The sequence below is a fragment of the Phycodurus eques genome, chromosome 17 (assembly GCF_024500275.1).
Source record: "Phycodurus eques isolate BA_2022a chromosome 17, UOR_Pequ_1.1, whole genome shotgun sequence".
NCBI classification, from domain to species: domain Eukaryota; kingdom Metazoa; phylum Chordata; class Actinopteri; order Syngnathiformes; family Syngnathidae; genus Phycodurus; species Phycodurus eques.
The window spans coordinates 20199913-20220962 of record NC_084541.1 but is presented as its reverse complement, the minus strand read 5'-3'; the positions used below and the strand labels follow the sequence as shown (position 1 = coordinate 20220962).

The 21050-nt window shown below is 46.7% G+C and overlaps 2 protein-coding genes across 5 annotated transcripts; one reads left to right on the top strand and one right to left on the bottom strand.

Annotated features, from left to right (window-relative positions):
* The first annotated feature begins 1173 nt into the window (after positions 1-1173).
* On the top strand, positions 1174-16850 carry taf1 (TAF1 RNA polymerase II, TATA box binding protein (TBP)-associated factor). The gene is given in 44 exon segments (XM_061701715.1): positions 1174-1470; positions 1795-1909; positions 2247-2370; positions 2460-2576; positions 2792-2914; positions 3364-3605; positions 3680-3798; positions 3800-3896; positions 3992-4234; positions 4309-4540; positions 4636-4743; positions 4816-4983; positions 5173-5300; positions 5514-5621; positions 5699-5872; positions 5952-6125; positions 6230-6334; positions 6427-6627; positions 6703-6844; positions 7408-7538; positions 7632-7712; positions 7798-7947; positions 8035-8154; positions 8289-8464; positions 8544-8776; positions 9677-9884; positions 10871-11036; positions 11198-11409; positions 11495-11608; positions 11715-11814; positions 11886-12063; positions 12142-12209; positions 12289-12411; positions 12519-12611; positions 12707-12791; positions 12867-12934; positions 13177-13290; positions 13975-14079; positions 14255-14350; positions 14585-14792; positions 14889-15063; positions 15191-15329; positions 16077-16154; positions 16363-16850. Coding segments are annotated over 43 exon segments (6120 nt in total). The 5' UTR covers positions 1174-1470; position 1795; the 3' UTR covers positions 16543-16850.
* LOC133415583 (SLAIN motif-containing protein-like) lies at positions 16207-20412 on the bottom strand. Of its 4 annotated transcripts, none has more exons than XM_061701711.1 (8): positions 20031-20412; positions 19749-19879; positions 19548-19679; positions 18648-18746; positions 18505-18569; positions 18363-18420; positions 18102-18227; positions 16207-17983 (listed from the first exon to the last, which is right to left on the bottom strand). In XM_061701711.1, the coding sequence occupies exons 1-8, from the start codon at positions 20360-20362 to the stop codon at positions 17775-17777; spliced, it is 1152 nt and encodes a 383-aa protein (XP_061557695.1). In that variant the 5' UTR covers positions 20363-20412; the 3' UTR covers positions 16207-17774. The 4 variants fall into 4 exon arrangements, with proteins under 4 accessions (XP_061557695.1, XP_061557696.1, XP_061557697.1 ...); XM_061701712.1 differs by having other exon boundaries at positions 18102-18224; XM_061701713.1 differs by having other exon boundaries at positions 18505-18527.
* Positions 20413-21050: the final 638 nt, after the last annotated feature.

Below are 21050 nucleotides of genomic sequence, written 5' to 3'. Positions count from 1 at the left end.
GCCGTATTGCTGACATACGCTGGCCACGGAAACTCCTGACTCCAACTTCTCAATAAGTTCCAATTTGTCACTAATACTAATGTTATTACGCTTCCTTTTCTCACATCCATTACAATTGGATGCCATAGAGAAGGGCTTGACAAAAAAAAAAAAAAAAAACAACAACAACAACAACAGTTTACTGTACCAAAATCAGTATAACATGTTCAGGAGACGATGCATGTGTGCACACAACGAGCGCTCAAAATCATTAAGTTCAACATCGAACAACTTTTCCCAGAAGCTTATGGGGTTAAGAATCTGGGAACTAGCAGTCTCTGTGGTTGATTGCGCCAGTAAACAAACAGCGGCCAATTCTGGAGCTAACTGACTTTGTCCGCTACAACAAGGGGGCGTTTTGACTTCCCAGCGGACATTTCTGTCTGTTAAATCCGCAGTCCGTTGGTTCCGGGCGGGTCCTTTCGACAGAAAAAAAAAAAAATCTCTCGCAGATATCGAGAATGAAACTTCCAAATGTTCAAAATGGAATCACGAATAGTCAAAAGGTAATGTGGATTCGGCTCGCCATTCACGAAATGTAGTTTTCGCCTGATTTACACTGTTCACGTAATTAGTCTTCTTCTCTATTGATGCCGAACTGTCAAGCGCACGCCTTGATGGACATTGCCCCCTGGCGTTGCAAATTCTGGCGCACAGATATGAATCTGTAAAGGCGACACTTGCATTTTGAGTTGCGTGCCGACGGCGACGATAAACTGGGGAGGTCAAAATCGTCATTGCATTGCGTGTGTGTGGACGACGAGAAAAGCAAAAGATCAGGGATTTCGGCACATTGTGCTGCGCAGTGTTGCGTACAACGCCGGCCGTACAATTACAAAAGAAATGGGAGTAGCATTTCACAGGAAACACATATCTGGCCTTTTTTTTCAAGTGTTTGGCATTGACAAAAAAAGTAAACCTCGTGAAATTGGTTGGGACATGAGCAAGTTGCGACTTCATTTCCAAAATCGGTGGGTTGTCTTTGGTGGGAACGTCGACCTTTCAAACATGGCCGCCACAGGCACGTGGGGTGGGCGGAAGTTGTCATATCTATGTTATGACTGAGGGCTGCATCTTTTTTTTTTTTTTTTTTTTTTTTTTTTTGTAACACCGGAACCAGACGTCGGACTTCCGGTTGACCTGCGTGCGCTGTGGCTTACCTGCAAGCCTTCAGCGGCGGCGCTTTGTACGCAAAGTAACAACAACAAATACTATCCTAAATGATTCAAGAGAAGACTGCAAGTGAAAATATTTTGTGTGACTTGCTAAACCGACGTGAGCGCCGGTGAAATATTGTTGTTCGCAAATGTGTTTGGAACACAGGTAATGTTTTTTTCCCACATTGGACGGTGATGTTGCTGCTTTTATTGACATTTTATTGACATTTATGAGCAAGCTCCTTGAGGACTAATCGGCGAGAGATCACATAAGGTAAGTAAAAAAAAAAGGTTGCTGTTTTTGTCACCGCTGACAACCTACCGTTAGCGAATATTTAATACCATCGCACATTTGTTTCGGTTTAAGCGATATAGCGTAAGTATGTTATTCAAATATTGAAGACAAAAAATCCATGCATGCTGGTAACTAATGTTATGCCGCTAAATGCAAACATGATGGTAAGGGTTGGCGATGGCTTCTGTCATCTGCAATGATTGTAATTAATTATTATTTTTAAAGACGTACTTTTGCCGGTGTAAGTATTTGCGTCATGTGTCGAATGTAAACCTTTTTTTTTTTTTTCCCCCTTCTTCTCAGAATGTCCGACTCCGACAGTGATGAGGATCAAGATCGCCCTTTCTCCATTACCGGCTTCTTGTTTGGGAACATAAATGAAGATGGCCAACTCGAGGACGACAGTGTCCTGGACAACGTGAGTGGGATTTCAAACACTCACTATTTATGTCTCAGTTTAGTGGGCTTGTTTCACGTTTTGTATTCAACTTCCCAAAAGGGTTTCCAGCGCTTTCGCTGTTATTCAAATAGCTGTATTTGCAGATTTGCAATAGGTATGCACGCGTTGCATCCCAGTCTCAGTCTTCCTTCGTATGCAGGGAATAAGTAGTCTTCTTTCAGGTCGCACATTGGTGGCATCCTTAGGATTCCACTACAGGGATACACGACAGCGATTGACTCAAGATTTTTGAACGACAGAAGACGTGAAGGAATTGCAGCTTTTTGTTTTGATCGTGTCCGTTCTTTCAACCCAGGAGTCCAAAAAGCATCTGGCCGGCTTGGGTAATCTGGGTCTGAGTTCCCTCATCACGGAGATCACAGCCAACGAGGACGATGAGCGAGAGGAAAGTAAAACTCCCGCCAGCGTGGATGCTGAGGGTGAGTGGAGATATATAGCACGGAGGGAGGACCATCGCAGGAATATCTGCTGAAGGTGCGGTGTCATTGTCGGTGTTTACGTCACGCAGGATGGGTGAAAAGCACGGAAGATGCGGTTGATTATTCTGACATCAGCGAGGTTGCTGAGGATGAAACACGGAAGTACCGGCAGGCCATGGGATCTTTGCAGCCCAGCAGGAAAACAGGTGATCCTCTCAAAGCAACAGTCGCCCCCATTATTTATACCATTTATTTTCAATTGAAAGATAGACTTTCTGATACACAGTAGTTACTTGAAATACATCGTTTGACTCACAGGGGAACTCAGGGCATTTACACAGTAGGCTCTTAAAACCTTTGTGAGATTGTGTTGGCCTTTTTTTTTTTTTTTTTTTTTTTAAATCAAATTGGGTCATCCCAGATGATGAAGATGACTACGACGCGGACTGCGAGGATATCGATTCCAAGCTCATGCCTCCGCCGCCGCCACCGACCCTTTCGACTGCTGTTAAAAAAGAAGAGCCTCCGTCTCAGAGTGCAAATGGTGAGGATGATTGTTTGTCTTCGCTGCCAGGAAGTACACACGTGATTGACTTTGTTATTGTTCCTAGAAGGTTACATTTAGGTGGAAATCCAAACAAAATCATCCCTCATGTTGTATAACTAGGCTTGCATTCAAATATTGTTCTGGAAGATCATATTACATTTACCTGCCTTGCGTCCAGAACACATTTTGCGTATGGATAAAACCTATTTGTATTTAGTTAACGTTCTAGTTCATAGCTGTTTCCTCAATAATTTCCCAGCGAGCAAATATTTAATCCTTGACGAATGTCTGTACTCTTTGTTGTTTTGTTGTTGTTTTTTTTGTTTTTGCTTTTGTTATCTTAACTGAATGGTGTACAGTGAAACTGTCCACTTGAATATACAATTACTTTAAGGTAAAGAATGCAGCTGTATGACTATTCGGTTATTAATTTCCTCTCCTTACAGTCGGGGAAGAGGGTGATGGCATCATCCTGCCGTCCATCATTGCACCTTCATCTACTGCCGAGAAGGCTGATTTCAGCAGTTCCTCTGACTCTGAGTCAGAAACAGACCGCCCCGGCCCGGGTTCTGGCCCTGGAGGCCCACCGGACAGGCTCACCCTCCCGCTTGCTGGCATCATGCAGAAAGATGCTGCCAAAGCACTACCCGGTGTCACAGAGCTCTTCCCAGTGTTTAGACCTGGAAAGGTAGTGATGATATCTATATATATATATATTTTTTTTTACAATCAAACGCTAACAGCCGATACTTGGGATCCTAGGTTCTGAGGTTCTTACGGCTGTTTGGCCCAGGGAAGAACATGCCGTCAGTATGGCGGAGCGCCCGCAGGAAGAAGAAGCGGAAGCACCGGGATGTTCAGCCCGGGACGCCGCCGCCTGAGGGAGAAGTCGCAGACCAATGAGCAGGATAAGAAGTCTGGCTGGGTTTACGAGTTCGCAAACCCTCCGCCCCCTGAGCAGTGTCTCTCCGACGACGAGGCAAATATTCCAGCTACGGGAATCCAATATTGTCCCGTATTATTCGCTTCATTTGTACCATCACTTAATTGATCGCAAATTGTCTATGATGTCAGATAACCATGATGGCGCCCGTGGAGTCCAAGTTCTCCCAAACTTGCGGTGACGGAGACAAGGAGGCGGAGTCGCGACCTAAAGTTGCCGAATGGCGATACGGGCCTGCCCAGCTCTGGTACGACATGATGGGGGTCCCCGAGGATGGAAGCAATTTCAATTACGGGCTCAAGCTAAAGGAATATGAGGCCAGTGAGCCTCAGGAGCAGAACGCAATTGAAGAAACAACAAAGGCTGCTAAGCAGGTCGGTGGGCCCGTCTGGTTGTACTACAGAAGTGGGGCGCATTTATTGTTCATCGTTTTTTTTTTTTTTTGTAGGATGGGAGGTGGCACGATAATCAAGACGGCCACAAGAATGAGGGGGAGGAGGACAAATTGGCCCTGGAGAACGAGCTCTTCTTGATGGTTACGCAACTGCAGTGGGAGGACGACATCATCTGGAACGGGGAGGATGTAAAGCACAAGGGCACCAAGACTCAACGTGCCAGTCTCGCAGGGTGGTTACCCTCCAGCATGACCCGCAACGCCAACGCTTATAATGCACAACAAGGTGAGTTGCCAAGTATGTGTACAGTACCGTCCTAATGCGGAAAATATCAATTATGCACACAGATATATTTCGTGTTTATCTGTTCCATCCTTCAGGTCTGACGAGAAGTAATTCCCAGTTGGTCCCGCCTACGCCACCTCTCATGACCAAAACCTTGTCAATAACCGGCTTGAAGCGGGATAAAAACAGCCACGATCATCCATGTGAGTTTGTTCGTAGGACACAAAACCGCAAAGACCTTCGTTTCTCATGTGTATGCGTTCACTCCTCTCCAGCCAATCAGGAAGACGACGCTCCTTGGTTCTCCATTTTCCCCATTGACAGTGAGGAGTTAGTGTATGGGCGCTGGGAAGACAACATTATCTGGGATGATCAGGAGATGGATCACTACCTCACTCCTCCGATTCTTACACTGGATCCCAACGATGAGCACATCATTCTTGGTATGTTCAAGTCGCGTGTCCTATATTTTTCCCTTCAACAGTATTCAAAGGTATGAAAGAAGCACTTTGCTATGGCGGGAGATGGTATCATCGAAATGTTTTTTTTTTTATTATTCGAAATGAAGTACCTCAAACCTGCATTCACCCATCCAACAGCGTACTGAAGTCAACGTTTTCTTTTTCATTTAGATATTCCAGATGAAAAGGAAGCATCGACATCTCACTCCCCATCGAAAGAGAATAAGAAGGAAACCGCAATCAAAAAGAGTCGCATCCTGCTTGGCAAGACTGGCGTGATAAAAGACGAGCCGCAACAGGCAAGTCGTCTGATCAAGTCCAGAGGTTTGCTCGTGACAAAAAAGCATCTAACGCAGCTGCGCTTCGCGATGCAGATTTCTTGAAAGTAAAGTCGAATCTTTTCCTCGACGTGTAATTAATGCAATCGATGTTCACCGGTTGCCCTTGAGTTTTTTGCAAAGATGCGACGATGTTCAAGAATAAATGGGGGAAAATGTTTTCTCTCAACTCAGAACATGTCCCAGCCTGAGGTGAAAGACCCCTGGAACCTCTCCAACGATGAGTTCTACTATCCCAAGCAGCAAGGTCTGAGGGGGACGTTTGGTGGTAACATCATTCAGGTGAGATCAAGATAAAAGTACAGACTGAAGTAAATACAGACTGTGACATTTGAATGAATAACAGCTTTCTTGAACAGCACTCCATCCCGGCCCTGGAGCTGAGACAGCCCTTCTTCCCCACCCACATGGGACCAATGAAGTTGCGGCAGTTCCACAGATCCACATTGAAGAAGTACTCGTTCGGACCTTTGGCTCAGCCCGGTCCGCATCCTGTCCAGCCGCTGCTCAAGCACATTAAGAAGAAGGCCAAGGTGACACTTTGCTTTCATTTTGGTCTTCTGCCGTACGGACCGCGTGACTGAGCAGGTAACCTTATAAACGTCAAAACAGATGCGAGAGCAGGAGCGGCAGGCTTCGGGAGGAGGAGACATGTTCTTCATGCGCACCCCGCAGGACTTGACAGGCAAAGATGGAGATCTGATCCTGGCAGAGTACAGTGAAGAATACCCTCCTCTCATCATGCAAGTTGGCATGGCCACTAAGATTAAAAACTACTATAAAAGGGTGGGTGTCATGTTCGGGGACATTGGAAAATCGCGGAGGACAATTGTCAAATGCATTTGCAGAAGGCGTAATGTATTGCATTTATTTGAATCTCCTTCATTAAGAAACCTGGAAAGGATCCTGGCGCACCAGACTGCAAATATGGCGAAACTGTATACTGCCACACTTCCCCTTTTCTGGGCTCTCTGCACCCTGGACAGCTGCTCCAAGTCAGCATCAGCGCTCTCAAAACGTCCGCTATTCAGTTAATAGCTGTGTAATAAACCTTTTAACTCGTTTTTTTTTTTTTTTTTTTTTTTAGGCTTTTGAAAACAACCTTTTCCGCGCCCCCATTTACCTGCACAAGATGCCAGAGACGGATTTTTTGGTCATCCGAACCCGCCACGGCTACTACATCAGAGAAATTGTGGACATTATGGTGGTCGGTCAAGCCTGCCCCTTATACGAGGTTCCTGGGCCCAACTCCAAACGAGCTAACACCCACATAAGAGACTTCCTTCAAGTATGCTGACACGCCTGAACCATTTTAGTCTGTGGAAACGTTCCGATTCTTAAGTGGCAAACGTGTACTCCGCAGGTGTTCATTTACCGCTTGTTCTGGAAGAGCAAGGATCGTCCGCGGCGAATCCGCATGGAGGATATCAAGAAAGCGTTTCCCGTGCATTCTGAGAGCAGCATCAGGAAAAGACTCAAACTCTGTGCAGACTTCAAACGTACAGGTACAGCTTGCATAGTTGATCACTCGGCTCACTGTGTCCAATTTTCATTTGTTATGTCGGAGCAGTGCGACAGTTGACGTTACATAGTTGAAGGAATGTGAGCTCATCGGTGTCAGAAAGGAGTCTGAGCAGGGAAAGAGCTTATTATTCCTACTGTGGGTTTGACCACACTCAACGCTGGAGGTAAGATGCTTTGTTCGACGGTAGAGAGAATTTGATTGACGGAACACTCGTAGCGCCGGCAACCAGCGGGCGCCTATTTTGCGACCAAAACGAGCGATAGAAGGTTAACCGTAAGTGAGCAAAGTTAAGTAACTATTGGAATCGTTTATACGTGCAACACAGACCGGTGGGAAACAGAGGGAGTGCGTCTGCACGTCTCTCCGCAGTTTCAGTACCTAGAGGAGTAATTGCTGCACGGGTGCATCCACATGTTGACAGTCGGGCCCGCGTTCCTCAAGAACGTCATGTCGGTTGTGCATTTGTATGAAGTTGTAGTTTTGGGCTCCGCCGCCTGCGTTGATTCATGGAGGTACGGCTGTTTTGGTTCATCTCAATGCTAGGCATGGACTCCAACTGGTGGGTGCTGAAGCCCGACTTCAGATTGCCAACAGAGGAAGAGATCCGAGCCATGGTGTCTCCGGAGCAGTGCTGCTCTTACTACAGCATGCAGGTGGCCGAGCAGAGACTCAAGGTAATGCTACTAAAAAGCTTCATTAGCATCATGCACAATAAGTAAGTGTCATGTCATCAACTGCAACATTGACACTTCTTCACCAAACTTAAGGACGCTGGATATGGCGAGAAATCGTTCTTTGCCCCAGAGGAGGAGAACGAAGAGGACTTTCAAATGAAGATTGATGATGAGGTACTGTTCTCCACGTTTTAGTCTCTTTTATGACTACAATAGCAGGAAGACGTGGTTTGTACTCACGCATATTTACTCATATTAGGTGCGAACGGCTCCATGGAACACAACAAGAGCATTCATCTCCGCCATGAAGGGGAAATGCCTGTTGGAGGTCTCCGGGGTGGCCGACCCGACGGGGTGTGGGGAAGGTTTCTCCTACGTCAAAGTGCCCAACAAGCCCACTCAACAGAAGGTTTCGGGCTTCCATTTTGACTTCCTGTAGTTGTAATGGGCGATGACGGCTGGGCGTTGAGGTTTAGAGCTGTGTGATCATTTTCAGGACGACAAGGAGCCTCAGCCTGCTAAGAAAACCGTGACAGGGACAGATGCCGATTTGAGGAGACTGTCACTGAAGAATGCCAAGCAGCTGCTGCGCAAGTTCGGCGTTCCCGAAGAAGAAGTAAGTCTGTGAAATCGTGAAGACGATCGATGAATGTTATCGGTATTTTAGCTCCTTAGATCACTGCTTTACCTATTCCACTTTGTATATGACTTGAAAGTGAATGTGTGTTGCTTTGCACTACTGTCTATTAGATAAAAAAGCTCTCACGCTGGGAGGTGATCGACGTCGTAAGAACCATGTCGACCGAGCAGGCGCGTTCAGGAGAAGGCCCCATGAGCAAGTTTGCCAGAGGCTCACGTTTCTCCGTAGCAGAGCACCAGGAGCGCTACAAGGAGGAATGTCAGAGGATCTTTGACCTGCAGAACAAGTCGGACATACAGTATTGCAAGTTGTTCTCGATGATTCGGAAAACTCAACACACCCCGTGGTGCCGTTCTCCGCCATAGGGTGCTGGAGTCGACAGAACTGCTCTCCACAGACACGGACAGCAGCTCGGCAGAGGATAGCGACTTTGAGGAAATGGGAAAGAACATCGAGAACATGCTGCAGAACAAGAAGACCAGCTCACAGTTGTCGCGCGAGCGCGAGGAACAGGAGCGGCGGGAGCTGCAGAGGATGCTGATGGGGGAGGAGAGCGATCGCGACAACAAGGGACGCAAGGAGCGCCGCAAAATCTTGTGTGAGTCATGTTCACGCGGGGCCTCGTCCACTAATAAATGTGGAGAATTGCTCATGACGCTTGCGTACCGGCCAAATTTCGTCTCTCCATCGCGCGTATGTTCCATCCATCCATTTTGTGAGCCGCTTCTCCTCACCCGGGTCGCGGGCGTTCTGGAGCCTATCCCAGCTGTCATCGGGCAGGAGGCGGGGCACACCCTGAACCGGTCGCCAGCCAATCGCAGGGCACATACATACATACATACATACATACATACATACATACAAACAAACAAACAACCATTCGCACTCACATTCACACCCACGGGCAATTTCGAGTCTCCAATCAATGCATGTTTTTTGGGATGTGGGTGGGAGGAAAGCGCAGTGCCCGGAGAAAAGCCACGCAGGCACGGGGAGAACATGCAAACTCCACACAGGCGGGGCCGGGACTTGAACCCCGGTCCTCAGCCCTGTGAGGCAGACGCTCTAACCAGTCGGCCGCCACGCATATGTTCACGAATCAGAATTCATCCTAAATGACGAGCTTCGTGGCCAAGAGCTGCAATCTGCTTAAACCCCGCCCCGATTTCCCTTCTGACGAAACTCGGACAATGCGCGGAGGTTGAAAGAAATGACCAGTTTCAGTTGTTATTATTTTTTATTTGTATTTATTTATATTTATTATTATTATTGTTATGTTTTTTTGGTTTGTTTTTTACATGACTGTATTTCAATACATTGTGCGTCTTTTGTGCATATGGAGCTTCTAAATTTGTTTGAGTACCCACGAACATATTGATGACTCACAGATTTGTGCCTCAAACCTGCATAGGCACAATTTGTACGCACTGTTAGCGAATGAGGCCCTTTGTGTGTTTGCGCTAGTTGGATGTCAATTGTACTTCCTTTGCCTCTTTAGCCAGCTCATTGTCCACCAGCTCCCACAAGGATGACGATACATCCTCGGTCACCAGCCTGAACTCCGCAGCCACAGGGCGGCGGCTGAAGATCTACAGGACCTTCAGGGACGAGGAGGGCAAGGAATACGTTCGCTGCGAAACTGTGCGCAAGTCTGCCGTCATTGATGCCTACACCAGGATCAGAACGACCAAGGATGATGAATTCATGTCAGTAACTCCATTTGAACCTTCTCATAAGTTTGGATGATGCTGATCACCAGGTTGCGCGTTATCCCTCTGACTCTTTCTGACCGTGTCAGCCAAATCTGTTTCATTAAGAAATGAACTCCTGTCCAGTGGTGCCTGCTTTTTGAGATCTCCATGGCAAAGTGTGAGCAGTTCTTCCAAAAAAGAGGCTTTCGGGTGTTTGATGCCACTCCCAGTTGATGCGTGCTGTCATTCTGAACATAAAAGGAGCAGAATTACATGTTATGTATTTACAACAAACACATAGCTTAGCCTTTAGTCTGCTAGCTTAATGCAAATGCTAACACATAACGGGAAACGCATATTTAACCCTTTAAGAAACAAATATTTGAACACAAACGGCGCAGCAACACAGTTAGACATTTAATGCAACAGTACACACAGTCATACACGCTTTATCATCTGTGAAGAGCTGAGCCAAGTTACGACATCTCTACTGTACAGACGTCCATGTACAGTATTGCTGTCTGTCTTGTCTTATATTGCGCCCAGCTGGCCAAGGCGGGCAGCAGAATCATTGCCATTCAATTGATGCAGTGTGACAACAATTGTTTATTATTCTATTGAATTATGTATTTTTTTTTTAATTATTCTTTTATTTTGTTATAAAGTACAATACTACAGAGTGGTTATTTTCTTGATAAAATGATTCCAGGTTTTTATTTTGGGGTGGGGCGGGCCTTTAACGCATGAATGACCTCTCCGTTCATTTCAATGGGGAAACGTGATTCGGGATACAAGCGATTTGAATTCTGAATGTGGTCATGGAACTCATTAAACTTGTATCTCAAGGCACCACTTTGTTTTCGGATTGGGGAAAAAAATGTGTTGATTTGCACCTTAAAGAGAAAGCCAGCTCACTTAACATGAACTGCCACTCATCGAGGCTCCTTTCATTTGCCACCTCCGGACCACGTCACCTTTTCTTTGTGTCTCCGCGGCTTCAGACGAAAGTTTGCCGTCTTCGACGAGCAGCACAGAGAAGAGATGAGGAAGGAGCGTCGGCGTATCCAGGAGCAGCTGAGGAGACTGAAGCGAAATCAAGAGAAGGACAAGTTCAAGGGCCCTCCAGAAAAGAAATCCAAGAAGATGAAAGAGAGACCAGACCTCAAGGTAAAAGTAAGCTTGAGATTAAGTACTATATTCCACTTTCCTCTCTTGTTTGAGTCTTCTTCTAGTTTGATGTTGATGTGGTGTTCTTATGGCGGTCCTGACAATGTTCACCTTGGCAGAGCTTTTCTTCGTGCTCCTTAATGTTCGCCTCTCTTCCCTAGTTAAAATGCGGTGCGTGCGGCGCCATCGGGCACATGAGGACGAACAAGTTCTGCCCGCTGTACTATCAGACCAATGCGCCCCCTTCCAACCCAGTCGCCATGACAGAAGAGCAGGAGGAGGAGCTAGAAAAGACAGTCATCCACAACGACAACGAAGAATTGATTAAGGTCGAAGGCACAAAGATCGTGCTTGGAAAGCAACTCATTGAAAGGTAGCGGATTTCATCTTTTTATTGACGCAAATAATCTTTTGCTTTTAGCATTCATGACTCCTCTCTTTTATTTGGCACCAAACAGCGCCGATGAGGTGCGCAGGAAGTCTTTAGTGCTCAAGTTCCCCAAGCAGCAGCTCCCGCCGAAGAAGAAGAGACGAGTTGGCAATGCTGTGCACTGTGACTATCTGAATGCAAGTAGCAGTAATGCTTTACATCTTCTTTTAACGTCCAAAGGAATAGGTGATTTAAAAAAAAAAATCTATCTATATATATATATATATATATATATATATATACTTGTAGAAACCACACAAGGCAATCCACCGCAGACGCACTGACCCCATGGTGACCTTGTCCTCTGTGCTGGAGAGCATCATTAACGACATGCGGGACCACCCTAACGTAAGCAGCGCTTACAACCTCCTCAGCAACATTTTACGCACGATACAAACGCCTTCCACTCCCCAAAACAGACGTATCCGTTCCACACGCCAGTAAATGCCAAGGTCGTGAAGGACTACTACAAGATCATCACGCGGCCCATGGACCTGCAGACGCTCCGGGAGAATGTCCGCAAACGGATGTACCCATCCAGGGAGGAGTTCCGTGAAGCAGTTGAGCTCATATACAAGAACAGCGCCACATACAATGGTACTTAAGTTACACGTTCACGAATCCGTAAGGCATAACTAATCAAACCACGTACGTCGGGATATTTGATCTTCGTAGGAGCAAAACATCCGATCACACAAGTTGCGCAGTCCATGCTGGATCTGTGCGATACTAAGCTGAAAGAGGTAAGCGTGACTGTTTTTTGTTTTTCTTCTTCAAACTTGGAAAAAAAACGGATTCAATGATGTACGTGTGCATTCGCAGAAGGAGGACAGGCTGGTTCGCCTTGAAAAAGCCATCAATCCTTTGCTTGATGACGACGATCAGGTGGCTTTCTCCTTCATCCTGGACAACATCGTAACCCAAAAGATGATGGTTGTTCCTGATGTAAGTTGTCCTTTCCCAGCATTCTCTCACTCAACTTGTTGCTTCAGATAAAGCACTTTTGTGGTTTGAATGAATGATCTGCTCCTTTCCTCTTTTCTCTTCTGTAGTCATGGCCGTTCCACCATCCTGTCAACAAAAAGTTTGTGCCTGATTACTACAAGGTGATTATAGACCCGATGGACCTGGAGACCATCCGCAAGGTGAGGGCCATAAACATGACAATACTGAAACAAGCGAAAAATATTTGGGGGTTGGGGCAATATAAAGTGACGTAATTTTAACCCGGAATCAATAGAACATCTCCAAGCACAAGTATCAGAACAGAGATGTCTTCCTCTCAGATGTCACTCTCATCCACACAAACAGCATCAAGTACAACGGTAAGAGTTTGTCGCTACGGGACGTTCTGTAGAATAGAAATGGCACAACGGTCTCTTTTGCGTGTCTCTTGACAGGCCGCGACAGTCCGTACACCAAGACAGCGCTTGATATCATCAGTGTGTGCAGACAGACTCTGGATGAGGTTTGCTGAGACATCATTTTGCTTGTCAAAGTAACAGATGAGTGCTTAGTCATTCTGGGCTTTATTTTCAACGCCATACATTCTGTATACACTAACGGGCCAATGTTTGGACACCGTTTCGCATTCAATAGCGTGAGAGAAGAGAAGCAAAGTTAATCAGGCTTAATTGTGGAATTCTTCTAAGCAGGATCAAAATATCAGCTATAATAATTTCCTTTTTTTTTTTTTTTTTGTCCTGCAAGTATGATGAACATTTGACACAGCTGGAGAAGGACATCTCCACGGCCAAAGAGGCAGCTCTGGACGCCGCAGACTTTGAGAGTCTGGAGATGGCTCACGGCTCGTACATGACGCAGGTAGGAGGACGGCAGTGTTTTACTCGGCCGGAAAGTTTCAGAAGCGGTTAGAAAAGAATCTTGCTTACCTTAACAAGCATGAAGTGTTGGTGTAACTGTTTAATTGGTGCGAGCGGGATAAAACATACATTTAAGCCCATCATTCTTCTTACCTGACCTGACCAAAATTGAACTTTATGTTACAATGAAACAAAAAAGCTAATATTTCTTTTGCTAATATCTCGTAGCACGTCTCCAGCAAAGCTATAGAAATGGACTTTCATTCCAAATGTGGTCAGGGTATGAATATTTCTGTCCTTAACTGTAAATAAGCATTGTAGCGTGATAGTTTTGCCTCTGTCGTTTGTGCACCCAGTACGATGAGCTCGATAAGGACATGGCCGCGGGCAGAGGGGCATTCATGGACTTACAGAGGCTGGCCACATCTTCGCCCTACATGGCTCAGGTAGGACCACGGCCGGGTGGCCACTTTGCTGGACTTGTTCAGAAAGTGTGAATTTCACTAGCAGCTCACTGTGTAACACTCCTCCTGCCTGTAGTATTTCCTTCCTTAGTGACACTCCTACTCCGGGCTCTTGGTGTTTCTTCCTGACTGTTTCTGTTTTTTTTTGGTCTTTTCGGCCACCCGGTGTGCTTTTCCTTCACTCGACTTCTCCGCCATGTGTTTGCCTCTCTGTTGGCCAGCCTGCTGATCTGTTTGACAGCGGTGCTTCAGGCCCGTCCGGGGTGCCCAGCGGCCTTTTGTCCGATGGACCTCTAGTGGTTGCGTCTGAGAAGAGAGGGGGGCAGGTAGGGAGAGAGACCGTAGTAAGACTTGCTCCACCTCTCATCAGTCCACCCTCTGATTATCGTGCTTGTGGAGTTTACAGAGAACGGCATGCGTTCGTTGGACATTTTCACGGAGAGGTTGTAAGATCGGCTCAGTCTGTTTAGTCTGTGCCCTTGAACTTGCTCTGGTCCTCAGGCCCGCCATGGCAGAAGGCTCAGGGAAGAAGAATCTGATGTGGATATTGAAGGCTTTGAGGAGGAAGATGACGGCAAACCCAAAACACCTGCTCCTGTGAGTACTGCACTCCGAACATCATCTCCATCAAGGAGGTTAGTTTTCGCCACTGTGTGGAAAAACAGTTGCCACTCGACTTTGTGGAGGGATTAGCCGTTAAATTTCTGTCTAGAAAAAGGACGCGTTCGAATGCACTTTAGCTCCGCATTTTTGTGAAATGCTCAAATGATCGTCGCCAGTCTGATTCACAATCTTTGCCAGTCAATAACACGCTTGCGCTCGGCGTTGCAGGCAGAGGACGCGGAAGGAGATCTAGAGGATGACGATGACGACGAGGAGATGTTGCTGCCGCCGCGCAGACGCATGCACATCCGGCAGGAGGAGGAAGACGACAGAAGATCCAACCCCCTCACCCACGCCAGCGTGTTATATCAGGACCTGCTCATGTCCGACGGAGAGGATGACGCCAGCGAGGAGGAGGGGGACAATCCATTCTCCTGTAAGTCGAGCAAACCTCATAGTTATCAAAAAGTCATTTTTGTACGACTGTAACATATAAGACACCCCCCCCCCCTCCTCCCCCTGCCCCTTTTAGCCATTCATTTATCAGAGAGTGGCAGTGACTCTGATAGAGAGGTGGACGTGCGACCTCCACCTCCAAGGCGAGCTCAGGAGACGGCGCGCATGGGCATGGAGCAGGACGAGAGCATGATGTCGTATGAAGGGGACCGCGCCGACGACGGGCCCCACATGGAAGACAGCAACGTCAGGTACATGGAGCCACGAACCAAAACAAGTCTGCTGACAGCCAAACGTTTCGAAGAGCAAGCATTCTTTCTGTAGCTCTCTGAAGATCGGAATGCATTTTGTTGTTCTTACTGCCTTGCATCTCCTCAGCTACGGCAGCTTCGAGGAGAGCCGCAGTCGCATGCAGCCCTCAGCCGGGGGGAACGCGGAAGACGACGGGATCAGCGAGGACGAAGAGGAGGAAGAAGAGGATGACGCGCGGAGGAGAGCCCCAGCTGCGCATTCTCAGGTTGACGAGAGCCCAAATTTGGGAAACTGTGACTAGGATAGATCTTTTTCTTTTTTTTTTTTTTTTTTTTTTTTTTTTTTTTAAATGCAGGGTAATTGAATTACTCTAATGTGATCATTCAATACCAGTGAAAAGCCTTGTATCACAGGGGATGCGTTTCCGTGCCGCTCACAATAGGTAAAAATCCACCAAAAAAGAGCCCATATACTTTGCTTCATATAGTTTTACACCTCCCACGTGCTTTAAACACATTTAAACTTACGAATACTTTTGGAAGTATTCCTTAGCACCTGTTCGCCCTCTCTCACTTACAGGCCTCAGCAAAGCTGCCTTGCTTAAATGTTTTTCATTTTTTACTCCCAGTTGAAGTTTACATTAAAACACAAAACAAAAGGGAATTAAACATGATGCTCAAAAATCTGCACGATGAACAGCGATATAATGGGAGAACGAAATGGCATTCAGCATCATTTTCCAGTTATCGACCGGAATGTTTTGGAACAAACCTCCCCATGGTAACTGTATTTCTTTGAAAAATAGAAAACTTCAAATGCAACATGACAGCGTTTCAAGGCATTGTATTGGTTTTAAAGAACTGAAAATACTGCAGTCATAGATTGAATTTGCAGCATGAAGAGGTAATTCACTGTCAAAATGTTTCTCTGATGTTGCTAGACGAGTTCCAAAAACACCGCGGAGTTTGGTGCAGTTGTGCGCTATTGTTCTTTCCTTTGCTTTTGCCTTCAGTATGATGAGAAGGAAGGCAAATGGTCATTTATGGACTTGGAGAGGCACAACCCAACGCCTGCGCCATATGCACAGCAGGTAGGACAGCAAGAAGTTGTTCATTTGTTCATTCATTTTTTAAAGCGGTAGTTGTCCGGCAACCAGTCCAGCGCGTGCCCGCCTCTCGCTCCAAGTCCACCTGGGATGGGACCCGGCTCACCCGGAACCTTCATGACGATAAGCGCTCCAGAAAATGGTTCCGCTCGAGTCGCTAATGATTTTCTTTTCTCCCCCCGACGCACGTCAGCCATGGCAGCTACGAGGAAACAGACAAGAGGACGGCAACAGCGAGGAGGAGGAGGAAGACGACGAAGAGGAAGCACGGAGGAGAGGTCCGGCCGTACTTTCTCAGGTTCAGCTCAGTGAGGATGAGGAGAGCGAAGAATTCAGATCCATCGGAGGAGACAGTGACATGGACTCGGACTAGATTACTTTTATTCATGCGATATCAAGAGAACATGTTTGGAATCCTCATCGTGACATGCAGACATTTGAGATTTTTTTTTTTTTTTTTTTTAATGTCAATATATTGTGCATTGTTCTGTGAACCATGTTTTACAACTTCTTGCACCATTAGCTTTCTCATTGTAAATGTAGACATTTGTCTTTTGGAATTAAACTGCATTTATGTGAGACATTATATATCCTAATGAGGAATTAGGCCTTCTTAGTTTTTTCAGTGGAAGCTCAGCCGTTTTGCTTGAAAAACAATAAACAGTGTTGTCAAATGTTAAACATTGATCTAGTTGTAAGTTAGCAATCATGAATATTTGTCAAGTTGAAGTTTCTCAAACCTTACCAGAAGCTTTCTTTATTGTCGCATTATAGAAAGTCGTTTAAATTTGAAGCTGTAAAGGACAGCGTTTGCTTTTTACTGCTGCAGCAACGTTTGTAATAGCAGGACTGGAAACAAACGTTATTGACTGAGGCTTAAATTGTCTGTGGGTCAGTAAATAATTTTAAAAAATTCTGTTCAATGAGCAGAGAACTTTGACTTCATTACCAGATAGCCTGTGAGGGCCGTTGTGTTAGACAGCGTTCTAATTGGCTGCTTAGTAAATGCCAAGATCTTGAAGGATTGCTTACGTAACGCCACTGCTTCCGTTCATGGTAGCTCGGCTTTAAAAAGGACTCATTGAAGCGGACGAATGCTGAACAACGCACGTTGTTGCAATTAGCATCCAGCTCTCATCCAATCAGCAGCTCCATAAACAAACGAACCAGAAAGTAAACCAAAAAAGATCAAGTTGTTCAAATCTGGAATCTGAAGTCACGATTGGCGCCATTTGTAGAGAGAGGCCACGTGTCGTGACCAGAACACAGATTGGAATGCAGTTTTGTGCAGGGACACGTTATTCCGTGAGATCAGGCAGGATACTGCGAAAAATCTGACCGTGGCGGGGGTTAAACTGGAGAAACCCGCCGACCTCGTGGGACCCGCTGAGTTTAAACATCTCGAAGTTGTCCATGACACAAAAACACGTCTCAGCGTAAACTAAACAGACGTTGCAGTCATTATGGCCATGTAGGTAATTGGGAAAATACACTACATATGTCACAGTTTTTGAGAAAGTTGAAAAAATGTATATCCATATTTAGCTCCTTTCTTATTTTTCCACTTATACGTCAACCTAATCTCGTTGACTCCGCTGAGGGCGATCACCTTCGCGTCGTCGGCGAATCGCCGCCCCAAGCGGCGGCCGACCTCTCAGGTGAGGCATAAACGCACGCGTTCCACAGAATTCTCTTGGCGCGCTGAGGAACCCTGCGAGGGCTGAGCGACTGAGACCTCCGCACGTCCCTCGTGACCGTCTTCTGCGCCGACGAGCCTCTCGCCCGCTGCGGACGCTCGATGGAGTTTGCGGACGCTTCCGGAAGAGATGGAAGATTCGGAAGGGTAAGTCCAAAAGTGCACTAATCACTGCTCGACTACTACGGGTTTGTGGGCCAACTGAGTGACATTCTCGTGAGGACATTTCTCCAAACCTGATGGAAGATCTGTGTCCGATGTCTGATGAGTCGGCAGGCAGTCGTCGGTGTCCAAACTTCGGCTGTTTCTCAGAGCCTGCAGGGAACGAAGGCTGGTCCGCAAGGGGGGCTCTGTCCTGGCTGCTAGGTAAGTCATATCAAGCATACGCATGAAGACGTTATTATGCCAAAACATCTTCAACTCACAAAGCAGAGGAGCAAAATGATGAAAATGTATGACATCTGAGGAAAGGCCACCAATGGAGGGGCTTTGTCTACCTCGATTCTGAGCTCTTTTAAGCAACTTGAACTGGGTGACTTGCTGGCGAAGTCTAACCTGTGACAACACACGACGAGCACGTCAGCACGATGTGTACACGATTGCCTTCCCGCTGAACATTTTTTTTTATCAAAGTGTTACTTGTGGCTCCAGACTTTTTCTTTCTGAAACACAGGCGGGCACGGAGATGTAGTCCTGTCGTAAACCTGCGGTGCGGGCAACATATACACACTGACGTTATCTCGAGGCGACAGCGGTCGTGCGAGATATTGCGCTGGACCTACTGTCCTCTTGTATCCGGGCCATGAGGTGAACGTCTGTGATGTCCTGCAATTTGTAGCTGGTGGTCATGGACTCACAGGGCGTACGCAGATCACTATTATCTGTTTCAAAACAGAAAAGATGATTTGGGATATGAATGAAATCCCAATTTGCTCTCGTATCAGATCTCATTTGATTGTATTAGGTACATAATGAATAAAGGGCATCTCAGCTGTCACTGGACACTTTGTTTTTCTTCATTTCGTTCCAGCTTCAATTCATTCGGACATCCGTCGTTCATCAGCATTCGACAGCTTGGGCTTTGCGGTTTTTGTCGGCAAATGATTTGCTCGCCGTTGGAGCGCTTGCAAAATTGCGACTCGGCAAGAAGGTTGGCACCAATTTGAGAAGCTTTATGGCCATCGCACTGCTCCAACGCGTAGTAAAACTGACGACAAATTTCTCGAAAGAGGATCTGTTCTGAACAAATGGGGCAACGGAAGGCCTGCAACTACTGCCGCAGATGAAAATAGGAGCTCCTAGAGCAGGCGGTCACGCAAGCCAGGGAAAGTCTATCCAGAGTTCCGCAACATCAGCAAAAGCTCCATTCAGCTTGACCTGAAGCTACCGACTTCAGGTTGTTCAAAGGCTTTAGGCGGAAGATTGGGATGCTCAAAAACCTGAAGTCGCTACAGATAAAGCTTTACCGCCATCGCCTTCTCAGGGACAGAAAAACTTCTTGTCAGTCGACAGTTTCGCAACGCTGCTCCGATTTCGACGGGCAAGACGTGGGCAAGGGAATGATATGCTCGCAAAAACTGCAAAGCCTAAGCTGTCGATTGCTGATGGCCTCACGTCTGTGCGAATGATACCTGAAAGTAACTTTTGGCACAGCCGGCAGGTTTTTGTTCAGGTGATATTACCGAAAGTGTCAGCGGTGTCTTGTGTTGTGTTGGCAGATGTTTGGCCATCATAAGGATCCACAGAGGCACCGTCAGCGTGACGTCGCACGGCAGGCTGTCTGGAAAAGACGCTTCCGTAGGAACTGCTTGATTCTGCGTAAAGATAAAAGCACAATTGTGTGATGGGATCCGTCCAAACGGTGTTTCATCTGTGTCACTTACTTTGCCGTAGTTTATTCATAAGTGAGCGCGATGCGGCCTCGGTCTCAGGACTCGGATTGTCCAGGACGTGTCGGCACCATCTCAGAGGCGACTCGTCCGCTGACATCTGCCTTTTGGGAGCCTCGTACAGCCTGCGAGGGATGCAGTTCATTCGCTAAGAAAGCAGCTCATGACGGAGGACCGCACCTGAGCAGGAGGTCACGCATCATGACCTGCAGCAGCATTCCATTGTCCAATAGGGTTTCATCGAGAGAATCCGCGCTACATTTTGATGGCACCTACCAGCTCTCGTCATCCTCGGCCTCATCCGTGAATTCGAGAAGCTCCACCAAGTCTAAAGCAGTTTGCGTTCCGGGGTCTTTTTCTTTTTCAATTTCATCACCGAGCGTCTCCGCATCCTCGGCCCGGGAGGAAACTTGACAATTAGATCCCAACTTTAAAAAATCCAGCCTCATCCTCGCTTCCCTGGCAAAACACCGAGAAGTGCAACTCTTGAGTCCAGTCGCTTCGGCCCGCACGCTGGGATGCGCCGCTGACTTGCCTTCGGTCCGGGAAGCGGGATGCTTTGAACTCGCGTCGCTGTTCAAATCCAGACTCCAGTCTCGGACGTCCATTTCTAATTGTGAGTTTCGCTCAAAAACTCGACGCGCCGCTCTGGCTTCGATCTTACTGACCCAGATTGCTGGAGCGGGGGCTGTTAATTATAGAGCCGCAACAGATTGGATGGATTTAGAAAAGCATCACAAGATTATGTGGATTAAAGGGCTGGCGAGTTGCTGCTAAGAAAGAAAGAAAGAAAGAAAGAAAGAAAGAAAAAAATCTATGACGCGCACAACGTCAAGGAAGAGTTTGATATTCCAGAATAGAAGTTGTGTTAAATATTTTGATTTTTGCCGATGCTGGCTAGCTCTTGGCCTCTGGTAACCTGCAGCAATTTATGACTACGTTTACAAAACAAGACTCCGAGACAAAAATAAGCGTAACGTGCACTGTATTATTCTATTGCATTTGCATCAAGCAATTACAATCATTTCAAATTCCGAAAATGATCAGATGAAGATTGACATTTCCTGGACATTTCCTTTGGTACAGTGCATCTGAACAATCCGATGAGATGCAAATCAAGAGTTTGCTGGTCCGCGCCACAAAAGTTGCTCAACAAGACAATCACGTTCCAAAGATAAGAAATGAAGCAATGAGCGAATCGCGGGACTGCCTGGAAACCGTTAGCGTCGATGCTTTTGTTCGTTATTCCCGCGGGGCCTGCACGGCAACAGTAATTATTCCACGTGTGCAGTATGT